We start from the raw sequence: 16,031 nt of genomic DNA on the forward strand, positions 1-16,031 counted from the left end.
GGGGAAAGTTACTTTTAAAAGTAATGCATTACAATACTGCGTTACTCTGTGTTCTGTTGAAAATGTCCCAAAATTAAAATTTTGTCATTAATCACTTACCCCCATGTCGTTCCAAACCCATGAAAGCTTTGTTCGTCTGCGGAACACAATTTAAAATATTTTGGATGAAACCCAGGAGGCCTGTGATTGTCCCATAGACTGCGTATTGTCTTCTGTATCATCCACACCACAAGGATGCACTGTTTTCTTTCAAATCAAAGCTAAATACACGTAGAAACAGTGCATCCTTGTGGCGCGGATGATGGAAGTCTTCATACTTTCCTGGACCTTGACACTGTTATTTATTTGGCAGTCTATGGGACAGTCACAAGCCTCCCGGTTTTCATCCAAAATATCTTAAATTGTGTTCCGAAGACGAACAAAGCTTTCACGGGTTTGGAACGACATGGGGGTAAGTGAATAATGACAAAATTTTCATTTTGGGGTGGAGTATCCCTTTAAAAAGCAACGCTCTGCACTTACTCCTGATTTCTGTCACCATGGCAACACCAGAGCTGTCACTCAATACATGGAGAACAAAATAACTGGAGTTACTTATTTGAAAAAGTAACTCCGATATTTCCTTCTAAATTAAAAAGTAATGCGTTACTTTAATAGTTACTCTAAAGTAATCTGATTACGTAAGTCGTTTTACTTGTAATGCGCTCCCCAGCACTGGTTTCAGCAGATCTGAAGATCACTCACCCTGAGCAGCTCCTGGTTCTTCTCCTCCAGCTGAGCCTCCATCTGTCTGAGACGCTCCTCCACATTCCCATGACGCTCCTCCGCCTGCGAGAGACACACGCATGAGAAACTACCGCAGAAACAATCTTCAGAGAAAGAAAGAGTGGTTCATCATGCTGTCAAACAGGCCATCACTTCCTGTTTGTTGCTGCCGTGTGTCTCGAGTTATTTTATACAACATCATTTTCGTTTCTATAACGTGTGAATATATCCTCTATCGTATTCTACAACAAAAACAATCAGAGGGCCTTGTTATCACTAGTTTTATTTTGATTTCCCGAGTCCGCTATTAGCATCGCCAGCGTGGATGCCGCTAAAAACACATTACAATCGCTTTACTCACTGTAACTTGCTTTAATGGCGGATGTTTGTCTACCTTTGAGTGCAGGTGACGACACGTTCGAGCTGCATTCGGTGCAGCTAGATTTGAGTGCCGTGGAGAAGCAGATTCGGGTCCTGGAGCAGAGGCAGTCCCAGCTGAGAGAGCGGAGAGCCGCGCTGGAAACCTCCCGGGCTGACGCTCACCAGTCCAGGGGAAGTATACAGCGCGCTGCTAACAGTCCCACCACCTCCACCCCGTGTGTTTCTCTGCACAGGCCCGGTGCACCCAGGACGCGATCTGCCCAGAAGGTCCTTCACGCCGGCGCCGGGACACCACGGACCCTGGGTGCATCCGCAGCGGAGGACGCGAGCCAGGCCCCGGGCGACGACTTCTCCCCCTCCGGTCTTCGAGATCTCCACACGGAACCGCTTCTCTCCCCTCCGCGAGACGGAACGCGACGCTGTGATCGTCGGAGACTCCATCGTACGACATGTCCGTGCTATGTTAGCCGAAGGTAAAGTGCACACTCACTGTCTCCCTGGTGCTCGTGTTCTCGATGTTTCTGCGCAGATACCCGCGATCCTGAAGGCCGACGAGAGCCCCAGAGCGGTCGTGCTTCACGCCGGGGTTAACGACACCACGCAGCGGCTGATGGCCTGCACCCCAGCAGAGTCGGAGCAGAACTCCTGTCGGACATCTCCAGGACTCTACGCTCCATATGACTAGTAAGCCAATTCTCAAATAACTGCTATGATGGATTTTGTTCTACCCGCTTTCAGGCCCCATCATAGCACAGAAACTGCACTTGTTAAAATTACAAATGACTTGCTTCTTGCTTCAGACCAAGGCTGCATCTCATTGCTAGTTTTACTTTATCTTAGTGCTGCGTTCGACACCATAGATCACGACATACTCATAGATAGATTACAAAACTATACAGGTATCCAAGGGCAGGCTTTAAGATGGTTTAGATCAGGGATCCTCAAATCTGGCCCACGAGATCCACTTTCCTGAAGAGTTTAGCTGTAACCCTAATCAAACTCACCTGAGCATGCTAATCAATGTCTTCAGGATCATTAGAAAATCACAGGTGGGTGAGTTTGATCAGGGTTAGAACTAAACACTGCAGTGCATTGGCCCTCCAGGGTAAGATCTGAGGAACCCTGGTTTAGATCCTACCTGTCCGATTGCTACAACTTTGTTTATTTAAATGGGGAGTCATCTCATCTATTACCAGTAAAGTATGGAGTGCCACAAGGATCTGTCCTAGGTCCTCTGTTATTTTCAATATACATGTTGACCCTTGGTAATATCATTAGAAAATACGGGATTAGTTTCCACTGTTATGCTGATGATATTCAACTATATCTCTCATTGAGACCAGATGAATCTTCTAAATTATCTAAGCTAACAGAGTGTGTTAAAAATGTAAAAGATTGGATTACCAATAATTTTCTCCTATTAAATTCAGATAAAACAGAGATATTACTTATTGGACCAGAAAACATTACACAGAATCACGTAGACTACAATTTGCAACTAGACGGATGTACTGTTACTTCCTCTATTGTCAAAATCTGGGTATTATATTAGACAGTAACTTGTCTTTTGAAAATCATATTTCCCATGTTACAAAAGTCAGCATTCTTCCATCTTAGAAACATTGCCAAGCTACGAAACATGTTACCTGTTCCTGATGCAGAAAAGCTAGTTCATGCATTCATGACCTCTAGACTGGACTATTGTAATGCACTGCTAGGTGGTTGTCCTGCATCCTCAATAAACAAGCTACAGGTAGTCCAAAATGCAGCGGCTAGAGTCCTTACCAGGTCAAGAAAATATGATCATATTACCCCAATACTACAGTCTCTGCACTGGCTACCTATTAAGTTCCCTATCAGTTACAAAATATTATTACTTACTTATAAGGCCCTTAATGGTTTAGCTCCTGCGTACCTAACTAGTCTTCTACCACGCTACAACCCATCACGCTCCCTAAGGTCACAAAACGCTGGACTTTTGATAGTACCTAGGATAGCAAAGTCCACTAAAGGAGGTAGAGCTTTTTCGCATTTGGCTCCCAAACTCTGGAATAGCTTTCCTGATAATGTTCGGGGTTCAGACACACTCTCTCTGTTTAAATCTAGATTAAAAACACACCTCTTTGGCCAAGCATTCAAATAATGCATCTCATAATTTGATCAAATGCGCATTATTATTCTTTAGCTTGGGTTAAACTAATTAATTTTACTTGGCTGGAACAGTTGCTTTGCAATGATTTGTATTGTAAAAAAAGCTATACAAATAAACTTGAATTGAATTGAACTGAACTGAATTGAATTGACAAGCTGAACGTTCACGAGCACAAGTCGTGCCCCGTGTCTGGAGTTGTGTGAATGATCTCAGTGTCTCTCCTGTGCTGGGTTCACACGGGTGGAACGATGGACTCCTGACAGACGCCAGCATGAAGCAGATCACAGCCGCAGAATCTGGGATGTGCACAAGTGAAGACTAGTCGAGTACTCGCTCCAGATCACAGGATCAGCGCTTCAGAAGGAAAGTGAGAGTAGCTGTTTGCTGTAACCAGTTTAAGATGCTGAAACAGCTTATTTTTTTAAAGTTTTCAGACAACTAAATGTGGCGTTCACATCACAGTTATTTGGAACAGATTCCTTTGACCCAAGTACTCATGCAATGTGCATCACGAGTAGGGCTGTCAACTAAAAATTATAATTTTGAATAATCACTGAATGTAAAATAAAAATCGACATCCAGATGCAAAAAACATTGCATTTTAACTTTAGGTTAATTCAAAATATTGCTGAAAAAGATAACATCGATGCGGAGATGATGTAAAAACTGAAGCCAAGCCGTACACACTGAACGCATATTTATCGCATTTTCTAGAGGGACATCCACCACCAGCAAAATAAATGCAAGTTCAACTTTAAAAAAAAAAACCATGTCTCAAGACTTTACCCATGAAATACAGATCAAAAACAGGTTTATGATGTGCACGCTAAACAAAAAGTAGAACAAACGACTGTCCCTGTAACATTGTTATCATTAATCAGTGGTCAAATATCACTGCAGTATTCTTACAACAAACACCAGTTGCCGTCTTCTCTAAACGGTGTGGCTTTGTTCCAGGGAGGCCAACAGTGGAATCACAGCTGGATTGTGGGCCGCTGACAGCATGATGAGAGCATGTGTGTGTGTGTGTGTGTGTGTGTGTGTGTGTGTGTGTGTGTGTGTGTGTGTGAGCTGTACCTTAGTGAGGGCCACGACCCTCTGAGCCAGCTCTGCCTCCACCTCCGGCAGCGTCTCGGCCTTACGCATGGTCTGCTGCAGCTTCTGCTCCGCCAGCTCCAGACGCTCCTGCAGCTGCCGGCTCTTCTCCTCCACCTGCACACACACACACACACACACACAAACACACGCAAATAAAGATAAGTTAAGGTGTTTAATTGGTATTTGGAGCACTGGGATCGCTAGAAGAGGGCTTAATGAACTCAGGTGTGTGAAAACCTCAAATTCGATCAAAGCTGACATGTTTCACTTCTTATGCCTGTAGCTCAACATTAGCCGCTCATTTAGCCAGCACGGCTCACAACGATCTATGTTTCTAAGAGTAAGAGTGAAGACGGCTGCCGCGCTGCACACCTGGCAGACCAGCGAGTCCTTGTTGGCGATCTCGTTCTCCAGTTTGTCGTTGAGGTCGTGGACAGACGTGGCTTCTCTCTGAGCCGCTAGGTAGCGCTTCTCTAGCGTGGTGATCCTCTCCTCCATGTCTTCCTTCTGAGCCACAGACTGAGAGAAACGACAGAAACAGGAGGTCATAAACTGGCTCGTTCGATGCGCTCCTCTGGACGGAGGCTCTGCTGTCGTACCTCTCGTAAGTCTCTCTGCAGGCGGCTGTTGATGTCCTCGGACCTGATGAGGTCTTTGCGGGCCGTGTCCAGATCCTCCTCCAGCTCAGTGACGTGGCTGCAGAGAGACGCCACGCGCTCCTTCAGGTGCAGGAGCTCCTTACTCTGTCTGTCCATGGCCTCCTGCAGCTCCCAGTTCTTCCCACAATCCTCCTCTGCACCCATAGAGACGTCTGACAAGCGCTCCTGTGAACACACACACCATGGTTTACTCTGGAATGTGAAGACCTTGTGAAACTGCCAGCATGTTCAGCAGAAAAGCTTTCCTTGAATTCAGGGTTTCAGTAGGATTTTTATGCTTACATTTAAGACTTTTTAAGACCTGCACAAATAAAATGAATAGCATATGAGTGGGATAGAGCAATGTCTATAGTAACATATTACACTGTAAGATGACTGTAAAAAGCATGATTTACAGTTATAAATAAATAACAGTGTCAAGATCCAGAAAAGTATGAAAAGCATCGTCAGACTTCATCTGCCATCAGACGTGCAGTCTGGGTTATATGAAGCAACAGGAACACTATTAATGTTTTCCTGGACCTTGACACTGTTATTTATTTGGCAGTCTATGGGACAGTCACAGGCCTCCCAGTTTTCATCCAAAATATCTTAAATTGTGTTCCGGAGACGAACGAAGCTTTTACAGGTTTGGAATGACATGGGGGTAAGTGATTAATGACAACATTTTCATTTTGGGGTGGAGTATCCCTTTAAGTTAACTTAAAAAACATTTCTGGAAACCCGTTGCCTTAAAATTAAGTAAATAAACTAAGTTAAAAAAATAAGTTAAGTGAACTTAACATTTCTGAGTTACACTAGCAATAACTAAAATTTGAAAATGTGTTGTGTTCACTTTTATTTTAAGTTGGACTAACTTAAATGTATTAAATTGCAATTTATTTAAAAGATTAAACTCAATGGTGTTTTTTTCTTTTAGGAGCCAATGGCTCCTTATTCATTCTTTTTTTATTATTATCATTATTTTTATTTTTTTTATTTTTTGGTCTAGAGCCCTGACATAGTTAAACAGCTCAATGTATGATCATGTTTATATGTGAATAGAAGCATACAGTTAATCCGCTCATCATCAAATCCATTACTCTTCGGATTACTTTTTGGAGCATGTAAGTTTTGGTGGCGTGGTGTTTACCTTGCCATTAGTGTTTAGTGCTGCATCGGAGCTGTGATTCACTTCTGCTGATCCATCAATCATCACCTTCTTCTGATTGTTCTGCTCCTTGAGAAACACCAGCTGCAACAGCCCAGAAACAAGCTTTAGCCCACACTGACATTGTTATTAGAGCTGAAGCGATGAGAAAACAGCAGTTAAGAAAGCATCTGATCATAACGATGTGCATATGTTTGCATGAGAACTCCAGTCACGTCACGTGTATTTATATAGCGCTTTATTCAAGAGATCGATTTAAAGCAAGCAGCTTTAATACAGTATTAAACATTAACCCTCTGAAGTCGATTAACGCGTATACGCGTTTTGGGGTATTTTCTCCTGATAACCCCGAAAAGAACTTAAATTACACTTTCAGTTTTGATCGTACAGATAAGTGCAATACATCAATCGAATCTGTAAAGGGTCTACTTTTTTTTTGTATACAGACATAATAACAACAAAACTTTGTGCACTTATAAAATAAAGATAACAAACAAGGAGTGCTGTCTGCAGCCTTTGTCTGCGCTGATCTTCAGATACAAATGCGTCATTAAAATGAACTGTAACTCAGTGAATACTCAACGAAGAGACATGAGAGAGATATCTATAGAAAGCCTGACATGTCTACTTTTAAACTAAACAAGTGCTGCTGAAAACAAATATTCTGTGATAAAGTAATCCATATGAAAAACAACGCGATGTCCGTTTTTCACGTCTCCCTTCATTATCTTCTAATGCGACCACGCCCCCGCGCCGAGCGCGCTTTTGAGATTCAAATGTTTCACTGAAGCGCGCGGCTTTTGAATACGCCCACACAACAGAAGACAACGCAGCGCGAGACTGTTCTTCAAGTTTTTTTTATTTTACTGTTTGCTTCGCGATGAGAGGAATAAGACATAATTCACCCCAAAAAGATGTGATGTGGTTGAGGATTTGAGATTTGGATTTCCTCAGAAAAAAGAATGAAGCACTTTATTCAGCAGAGTTCATAAACATGAGTAAGTCTCTTTTTATTTATTTATATACTTGTACTAGTTTTCACATAACGTGTAAACATTTTACTAGTTAGACTTTTTCCAAACTATAATTCCTGACTAAATGTATAATCAAGTGAAATATTATGAAGTTTCAATAACAATATACACTACTATACCATTCAAAAGCTTGATGTAAATAATATAAATGTAACAATAAATGTAACTGTAACAAATGTAACAATCATTGCTGTTCTTTCAATTTATCCCCCCTAAAAAACCTAAAAGAAAATTCTCAGCTCTTTTCAACATTAATAATAATAATAATAATGATAATAATAATAATAATAATAATAATAATAATGATGACAATAATAACAATAAATGTTTTTTTGTAGAAAATAAGATTGTTAAAAGGATTTCTGAAGGATTGTGTGAGTGGAGTAATGATGCAAAAAATTCAGTTTGAAAGTCAGCTTTGATTTTTCCTAATAAACTGTTTAACTGCACTCACAAGTGAATATTAAATTATGTTGTGGGATAATTAAATATATTCTAAATAAACTACAAACATAAAATGATATACATTTATTTTGTCCTCACATTCTTTCTTGTAACTCATCCCTCTCAGTGACACAGCTGACTGAATGGCTCATTATGCAGCTCATTATGCAGGCCTTTGTCTTCTCAGGTGTGACTTCATGATCGTTGACGCCTACTCGCATATGACTTTTACCAACAAAAAGTGTCTTAGAAAATTTAAATCAATATATTGTTTTCTGTAAGTGAGTAAACAAGATGATTTTCACATCATTTAGAAAAAAAAAATTCTAGGCTACAAGCTCCAGTTCTCAAAATTCCTGGCAACCAATTTTCTGTATGTGTTTTATTGCCTTATTCAAGTGATTTAACATTTTTAGATTTTCACTAACCACGCATAAATTTTTTTTTTCTCAAAAACACAATCATGTACATACATGCTGCTCACATATTATTATAGCCTAGTTTGTGCTGATTACAGTGAGATTAGACTTTAGCCATTTAGATATTTATAAGAAACTGAAAAAAGCACAAATGTCAGGGCATGACAAAACTTCTCCAGGCCCCAAAAATACCCTTAGACTCCAGAGGGTTAAAGAACAGTGTCAGTGACACTTTCAGAAATAAAACTTGATTTTCTGTTATAAAGCTATCCAGTGTGGAGCTAGCTAAAATAATACAATCTTTTTATTAGTGAATGCAAAAATAAACAAATAAATAAATATCTTATTACGTAAAGTGACAGTTTGGTTTGCATAGATTATAGTGTAATCTAGCTCAGGACAGTTTTGATTATCATAACACTATAAGGTGTTTTAAGAGTGCTAATGCTTTGAATAAAATAATTTAAATAGAAAATAAAATGTCTTACCACTTACTTTTATTGTGTTCCACATCCATATGACTTACCAGGAGATGTTAGGCAGAATGAGGAGTTGTTTTTTCATAAAGTTAGTTAACTGCTGAATGAGAATGTCTCTCTGTCTGTCATCTCATTTTGTGTGCCAAAAAATATTTATTTGTATTTAAAAAAAAAATAATAATTGTACTATACTAATATAATTGTTTGAAATTTTCAAAAGCTGGCATTATTAGAATATAATATTAGTTAGAATGTGTAACTCAGTATTTTCACCAAAAGCTGAATAATACAACAAAGCCTACTGATTAATCTGTGAAATAATCATTGATTAGTTGATGAATCGTTGTAATAATCGTTAGATCAACTGAGTATGAAAAGAATGTTTTGTTGCGGCTGTAATTGTTATAACACTGTCTGCTCTCGGTCTGGCCTCACCTCTTTATGAGCGGCTGTGAGCTGCTCCTCCAGCATGCTGCATCTCTCCAGAGCCACACGCAGACGCTCTCTCACCTGATCACAACAAACACACCACACATAAAGCACACCCCAAACACGCCCGCGGCACACGCGTGAGCTTCCTGATGCCAGTACCTTCTCATCCAGGGCTTTGTGGTGCTCGAAGAGAGATTTGAGCGCCTTGAGCACCTCCACCTCACTGGAGACGCCGGCGGGAGACTGAGCCTGACGCTTGACTACGGTCATCCTCAGAGACCGCTCGTGACGAGACACCAGACACTCCAGATGCTCCAGCAACAACTGAGATCCCACACAACAAAGATCACGCTCAGACTCACACCAAACCACAGGAGAAACACTGGCCGACCCTTTCTTTTAAAATATGTGCGTGCATTTATAACATTATACGTTGTATTTTATGTGACCCTGGAGCACAAAAGCAGTCATAAAGTAGCACAGGTATATTTGTAATAATTATCTATTTTTCTTCTATGCCAAATCAATGCCAAAGATCATGTTCCATGAAGATATTTAGTAAATTTCCTACCGTAAATATATCTAAACTTAATTTTTGATTAGTAATATGCATTGCTAAGAACTTAATTTGGACAACTTTAAAGGCTGGGAATGTAAAAAAATATATATATATTTGTGGCAGTGTCCCATTCACTGCTACAGAAGTCCACCCAGGCTAATTCATTGAGCTGCACTGAGTTAATAATAACTGTGGATGTGATGGTCCATAAAACTACACGCAATGAAGCTGATCTGCACTAAAAAAAAAATTAAGTTTGATTGTATCAACTGTATGAAAATATATAGAATAAATAAGTAAAAGCAAACAAATTTGTACATGTAAGTAAGAGTGTGTGTGTGAGAACTGACGCGTGTGTTGTTTCTCTCTGCTTTCAGCTCAGCGATCTCCTCCTCTCGCTCCAGCAGCTGCTCTCGACCCATATTCACTTCCTTCGTAAGAGCAGCAAACTCTCAGCACCACGAAACACAAGAAAACATGATTTTAAACAGGATTCTGCTTAAAGTGACACAGTGATCCATCAACACAAACAGCACTCAGTGGAATCAGTCAGTCATGGACAGTCTCACTGTAATGTCACCTATACTTCGGGAAAATTAGGTTATTAAAGGAACAAAAGGCAGTTTAAATTGCTTTAGGTCTATATTCAGTTTTTCAGCCTGGTTCTCATGAGACCACCTGGAGATTTGGTTTGGTCCTCACACTGCACATAGCGTGACCCATTAAATACAACTATATAAAATATTATTGCACTTTATTTCTTTTTTTTTATAAAATAAGCAAAATAATAAAGTGTGATAATACTATTTTATTTTAAAATAAAAAGGGATTATTAAATAAAATATGTAATTATTTTACATTAAACTTAAAAATAAAAAGCTAATATTTACTCTTTTTTTAAGTATGAGTTTTCATCATTTTCAAACAGTTTTGGCGGGTTGCCGGGAAGCAAGTACATATGCACTGCCGGGTTAGGGACTGCCGATTGAAGAGCATCAGTGAATGAAATGTCACAGTTTTGCCCTGTGCTTTTATAAATGGCAGCGGATAGCCTAGATTTATGCTTTCAGTTCGATTAGAAATCTTATACTGGACTTCAAGTCGGTAAGTCGTGGCCTAATGGTTAGAGAGTCGGACTCGTAATCCAAAGGTTGTGAGTTCAAGTCTCGGGGGGGAGTGAATGTACCACGACTGAATGCTTCTCATGTTTGGAAAGATGCTTGACACATGCTGGTTTTCCAAATGCACATTATAAACAAACTCGCTGGGTAATGGCTCGATGGCTTCAGAGGGAGGCGTAGTTTATTGACAAGCTATGCAAACTGCTTTCATAATCGAAGAACGATTTCATCAATTTCATAATCGTGTGATTAAATCGGTCTGCGATGATGAACGTGGTTTTGCGTAGCTTGTCAGTGAACTACGGCTTCACTGTTAGTTTCCGGCCGCAGCGGTATCCCTTCTAGCCACAACCCCGGAACGATGTGCATTATCTTTCTCCTGCGGGGCAAATTTCTCTGGCCTTTGGATGAAGATGTACTGCTGATCACAGAACCCTGCTTCACTGAAAGATACGCATGACGATTGCATTCGATTAATCGCGCAGCCCTACTGCCGCTGTACTGAACTGCTGTGGTTGAGCAGGGGTTGGTTTTGCTGCTGACAGACACAGATGTGCCAGCGGTTACCTGCGGCAGGGCGCTGTTGAGCTGTCTCTGCAGCGAGTCTCTCTCATGGCTGATCTCGTGCAGTTTGCTCTGCGTCACACACAGGTTCTCCTGCGTCTCTCGGAGCGTGTCCAGCAGTCGGTCTCTCTCTTCCAGCATAGACACCATCAGAGACTCAAAGTGGCCCTCAGAGTCCGTCTGCACGGGAGAGCCGGGGCCCAGAGCGCCTCCGTTACTGCCGACCTCCGCCTCGCTGATGGTGGGCATCACCTCGCACATCATCTGCACACAGACACACAGCACAGCGTTACCACACTGACAGACCAGACGCTCTGGACTAGACATCTTCACACGTAGACTTGTTACTGATAGGTTTGTTGTTTTATATAGTTGTTATGAGTATTTTTTTTGTTGTTATAGTGGGTACTTCCTAGTATTGTGAATATTTTTGTTTTTGAGTTTATTTAATGTTTTTGATGCATTTTAAGAATACTTTTCCCATCAACTGGTCAAAATGCACAACACCGTTTGTATGCTGCTTTAAAGACCCGTGTGAACTCTGATGTAAACAAGCAGCATGAGAAGCACATGGAGGAACACGTGAGAGACGCGCTGAATGAAAGCACATTCACTCTCTGACAGCAGATGGCGCTAAACTGCAGAAACTGCAGCCCTTACCCTGGAAGCCCCATAAATAAAAGCAGCTGCTACTTTCCTAACATTTAAATAATATAAAATAATATTTATATATTTCCATATTTTTTTTTCCATTTTAATCTGGACTATAACATGTCCTAGATATTGTTTGAAAGCGTTTTGATTCTTTATTGTTCATTAACACTTTACATTAGGGTTCATTAGTTAACAAACTGCCAATGAAAAATTCTTCTGAACATTCATTAATCTTAGGTATTCCAATATTTAATAACACATTGTTAAAATCGAAAGTTGCAACTGTGTTATTTAATGAGCTAACATGAGCTAAGACTTGTATTTTTTAACAAAGATTAGTAACTTCTGTAGTAAATGTAGCTATTGCTCAGTGTGAATGTTAATGCATTAACTAAGGTTAACTAATGAGGTCTTATTGTAAAGTGATACTTATGGGTCTTTAAAGTTCTTTTGCACTTTAATCGGTGTAAAATTTTTAACTTTAAATATAATTTAACTTTATTGCATTTAAATGTTCAGTTATTTTTGTTATAAGAAAAAAGTTATTTGACCTGTTATACTGTATTATGACCACTTTTTTAAAACTTAATTTCAATACCGTGATAATACCGCATACCGTGGTAAAACATGATCAATTAATCGCAACATGAAAATTTGATACCGGCATATCCCTATTCACACGTCACACAGACTCTCTGAAGACTGTTTCTAACTAAACAGAGTCACTTCAGAACTAGCAACAGACGTTGCGTCATTACTGAGTAGTTACTGGACAAAGAGAGACAGAGAGAGTGAGCGAGTGAGCGAGAAAGAGAGAGCAAGTGTTGTCTGTTTAACTGCCCACTATGTTTTTCGTATGGCTTGTTTGCTGTAGTTGCTGTTATAGGGTGACCATACAGGTCATTTTTACAGGACACATCCTTGCCAGGATTTCTATATTACCTAAAATATCCAGGTTTTGGCTGTTTGCACTGTGCAGATCGGTTGTGCCGATAGACGATACCAATTTGATTATTATTATTAGAATTACTAGGCTGATAATACTATCTAATTAATATTAGGGCTTATTTGTTACATAATTTTTCTTTTTCCGTGTTTTACAGTGTTGCAAGTTATTATAACCAATCACACACGATTATGCAGAGCTTATGAATGCAATGGCCAATCAGATGCGTTCAGATCAGTTCCGTTGTTCAGCGTGTACTGACTGAATTCTGACTCGCGAATGCTCTCATCATAAACAATAAAGTGCAGATGTTCATGCGATGTTAGTTTAAGAGATTTATTCATCATATATTGTGTAGATTATACTGATTATAACAGGAGTGTTTTTAAAGTGCATAAACTCGCACTAGACTGAGCTTGTGATGATGTTCTTTGGTAATTTAACAGTAAAAGACAGAAGATCAGACCAGTAACAGACAGAAGATCAGACCAGTAACAGACAAAAGCAGTTACAGACAGAAGATCAGACCAGTTACAGACAGAAGATCAGACCAGTTACAGACAGAAGAACAGACCAGTTACAAAGAGACGATCAGACCAGTAACAGACAGAAGATCATTAACAGACAGAAGATCAGACAGTTACAGACAGAAGATCAGACCAGTAACAGACAGAAGATCAGACCAGTAACAGACAGAAGATCAGACCAGTAACAGAGAGAGACGATCAGACCAGTTACAGACTGAAGATCAGACCAGTAACAGACAGAAGATCAGACCAGTAACAGACAGAAGATCAGACAAGTTACAGACTGAAGTTCAGACCAGTAACAGACAGAAGTTCAGACCAGTTACAGACTGAAGATCAGACCAGTTACAAACTGAAGATCAGAACAGTAACAGACTGAAGATCAGTAACGGACAGAAGATCAGACCAGTAACAGACAGAAGATCAGTAATAGACAGACGATCAGACCAGTAACAGACAGACTATCAGACCAGTAACAGACAGAAGATCAGACCAGTAACAGACAAAAGACCAGTAACAGACAGAAGATCAGACCAGTAACAGACAGAAGATCAGACCAGTAACAGACAGAAGATCAGACCAGTAACAGACAGACGATCAGTAACGGACAGACGATCAGACCAGTTACAGACAGAAGATCAGACCAGTAACAGACAAAAGCAGTTAGAGACAGAAGATCAGACCAGTTACAGACAGACGATCAGACCAGTTACAGACAGACGACCAGTTACAGACAGACGATCAGTAACAGACAGACGATCAGACCAGTTACAGACAGAAGATCAGTAACAGACAGACGATCAGACCAGTTACAGGCAGAAGATCAGACCAGTAACAGACAGACGATCAGACCAGTTACAGACAGACGATCAGACCAGTTACAGACAGAAGATCAGTAACAGACAGACGATCAGACCAGCTACAGGCAGAAGATCAGACCAGTAACAGACAGACGATCAGACCAGTTACAGACAGAAGATCAGTAACAGACAGACGATCAGACCAGCTACAGACAGACGATCAGACCAGTTACAGACAGACGATCAGACCAGTTACAGACAGACGATCAGTAACAGACAGAAGATCAGACCAGTAACAGACAGAAGATCAGTAACAGACAGAAGATCAGACCAGTTACAGACTGAAGATCAGACCAGTAACAGACAGAAGATCAGACCAGTAACAGACAGACGATCAGACCAGTTACAGACAGACGATCAGACCAGTTACAGAGAGACGATCAGACCAGTTACAGACAGAAGATCAGACCAGTTACAGACAGAAGATCAGTGACAGACAGAAGATCAGTAACAGAAAGAAGATCAGATCAGTGACAGACAGACGATCAGACCAGTAACAGACAGACGATCAGACCAGTAACAGACAGACGATCAGACCAGTAACAGACAGAAGATCAGATCAGTAACTGACAGAAGATCAGATCAGTGACAGACAGAAGATCAGACCAGTGACAGACAGACGATCAGACCAGTGACAGACAGAAAATCAGTAACAGACAGAAGATCAGTAACAGACAGACGATCAGACCAGTTACAGACAGAAGATCAGACCAGTAACAGACAGAAGATCAGACCAGTAACAGACAGAAGATCAGTAACAGACAGACAATCAGACCAGTTACAGAGAGACGATCAGACCAGTAACAGGCAGAAGATCAGACCAGTTACAGACAGAAGATCAGACCAGTTACAGACAGAACATCAGACCAGTTACAGACAGAAGATCAGACCAGTTACAGACAGAAGATCAGACCAGTAAAAGACAGAAGATCAGACCAGTTACAGACGGAAGATCAGACCAGTAACAGACAGAAGATCAGATCAGTAACAGACAGAAGATCAGATCAGTAACAGACAGAAGATCAGATCAGTAACAGACAGAAGATCAGACCAGTAACAGACAGAAGATCAGTAACAGACAGAAGATCAGACCAGTAACAGACAGAAGATCAGACCAGTAACAGACAGAAGATCAGACCAGTTACAGACAGAAGATCAGACCAGTTACAGACAGAAGATTAGACCAGTAACAGACAGAAGATCAGACCAGTAACAGACAGAAGATCAGATCAGTAACAGACTGAAGATCAGACCAGTAACAGACAGAAGATCAGTAACAGACAGACGATCAGACCAGTTACAGAGAGACGATCAGACCAGTAACAGACAGAAGATCAGACCAGTTACAGGCAGAAGATCAGACCAGTAACAGACAGAAGATCAGACCAGTTGCAGACAGAAGATCAGACCAGTAACAGACAGAAGATCAGACCAGTAACAGATAGAAGATCAGACCAGTTACAGACAGAAGATCAGACCAGTAACAGACTGAAGATCAGACCAGTAACAGACAGAAGATCAGACCAGTAACAGACAGAAGATCAGACCAGTAACAGACAGAAGATCAGACCAGTTACAGACAGAAGATCAGACCAGTAACAGACAGAAGATCAGTAACAGACAGAAGATCAGACCAGTAACAGACAGAAGATCAGATCAGTTACAGACAGACGATCAGTAACAGACAGACGATCAGACCAGTGACAGACAGACGATCAGACCAGTGACAGACAGACGATCAGACCAGTTACAGACAGACGATCAGACCAGTTACAGACAGAAGATCA

The 16,031-nt window shown here is 40.7% G+C and overlaps 1 protein-coding gene across 7 annotated transcripts in view; it reads right to left on the reverse strand.

The window, feature by feature from the left end:
• Nucleotides 1-16,031, reverse strand: part of LOC109085648 (liprin-alpha-1-like) — a 38,780-nt gene that overhangs the window by 21,543 nt on the left and 1,206 nt on the right. For 2 of the 7 annotated variants that reach the window (XM_042743358.1, XM_042743359.1), the window contains exons 1-8: nucleotides 9,923-10,066; nucleotides 9,173-9,337; nucleotides 9,017-9,091; nucleotides 6,188-6,289; nucleotides 4,996-5,220; nucleotides 4,769-4,915; nucleotides 4,376-4,510; nucleotides 745-828 (exon numbers count right to left, since the gene is read on the reverse strand). In XM_042743358.1, the coding sequence (XP_042599292.1) occupies nucleotides 745-828; nucleotides 4,376-4,510; nucleotides 4,769-4,915; nucleotides 4,996-5,220; nucleotides 6,188-6,289; nucleotides 9,017-9,091; nucleotides 9,173-9,337; nucleotides 9,923-9,994 (1,005 nt within the window). In that variant the 5' untranslated portion in view covers nucleotides 9,995-10,066. Of the gene's footprint in view, nucleotides 1-744; nucleotides 829-4,375; nucleotides 4,511-4,768; nucleotides 4,916-4,995; nucleotides 5,221-6,187; nucleotides 6,290-9,016; nucleotides 9,092-9,172; nucleotides 9,338-9,922; nucleotides 10,080-11,127; nucleotides 11,129-11,260; nucleotides 11,522-16,031 lie in introns of those variants that run through there. The other 5 variants (XM_042743362.1, XM_042743363.1, XM_042743364.1 and 2 more) reach the window with 4 other exon arrangements.

Source organism: Cyprinus carpio, chromosome B18, assembly GCF_018340385.1.
Source record: "Cyprinus carpio isolate SPL01 chromosome B18, ASM1834038v1, whole genome shotgun sequence".
NCBI classification, from domain to species: domain Eukaryota; kingdom Metazoa; phylum Chordata; class Actinopteri; order Cypriniformes; family Cyprinidae; genus Cyprinus; species Cyprinus carpio.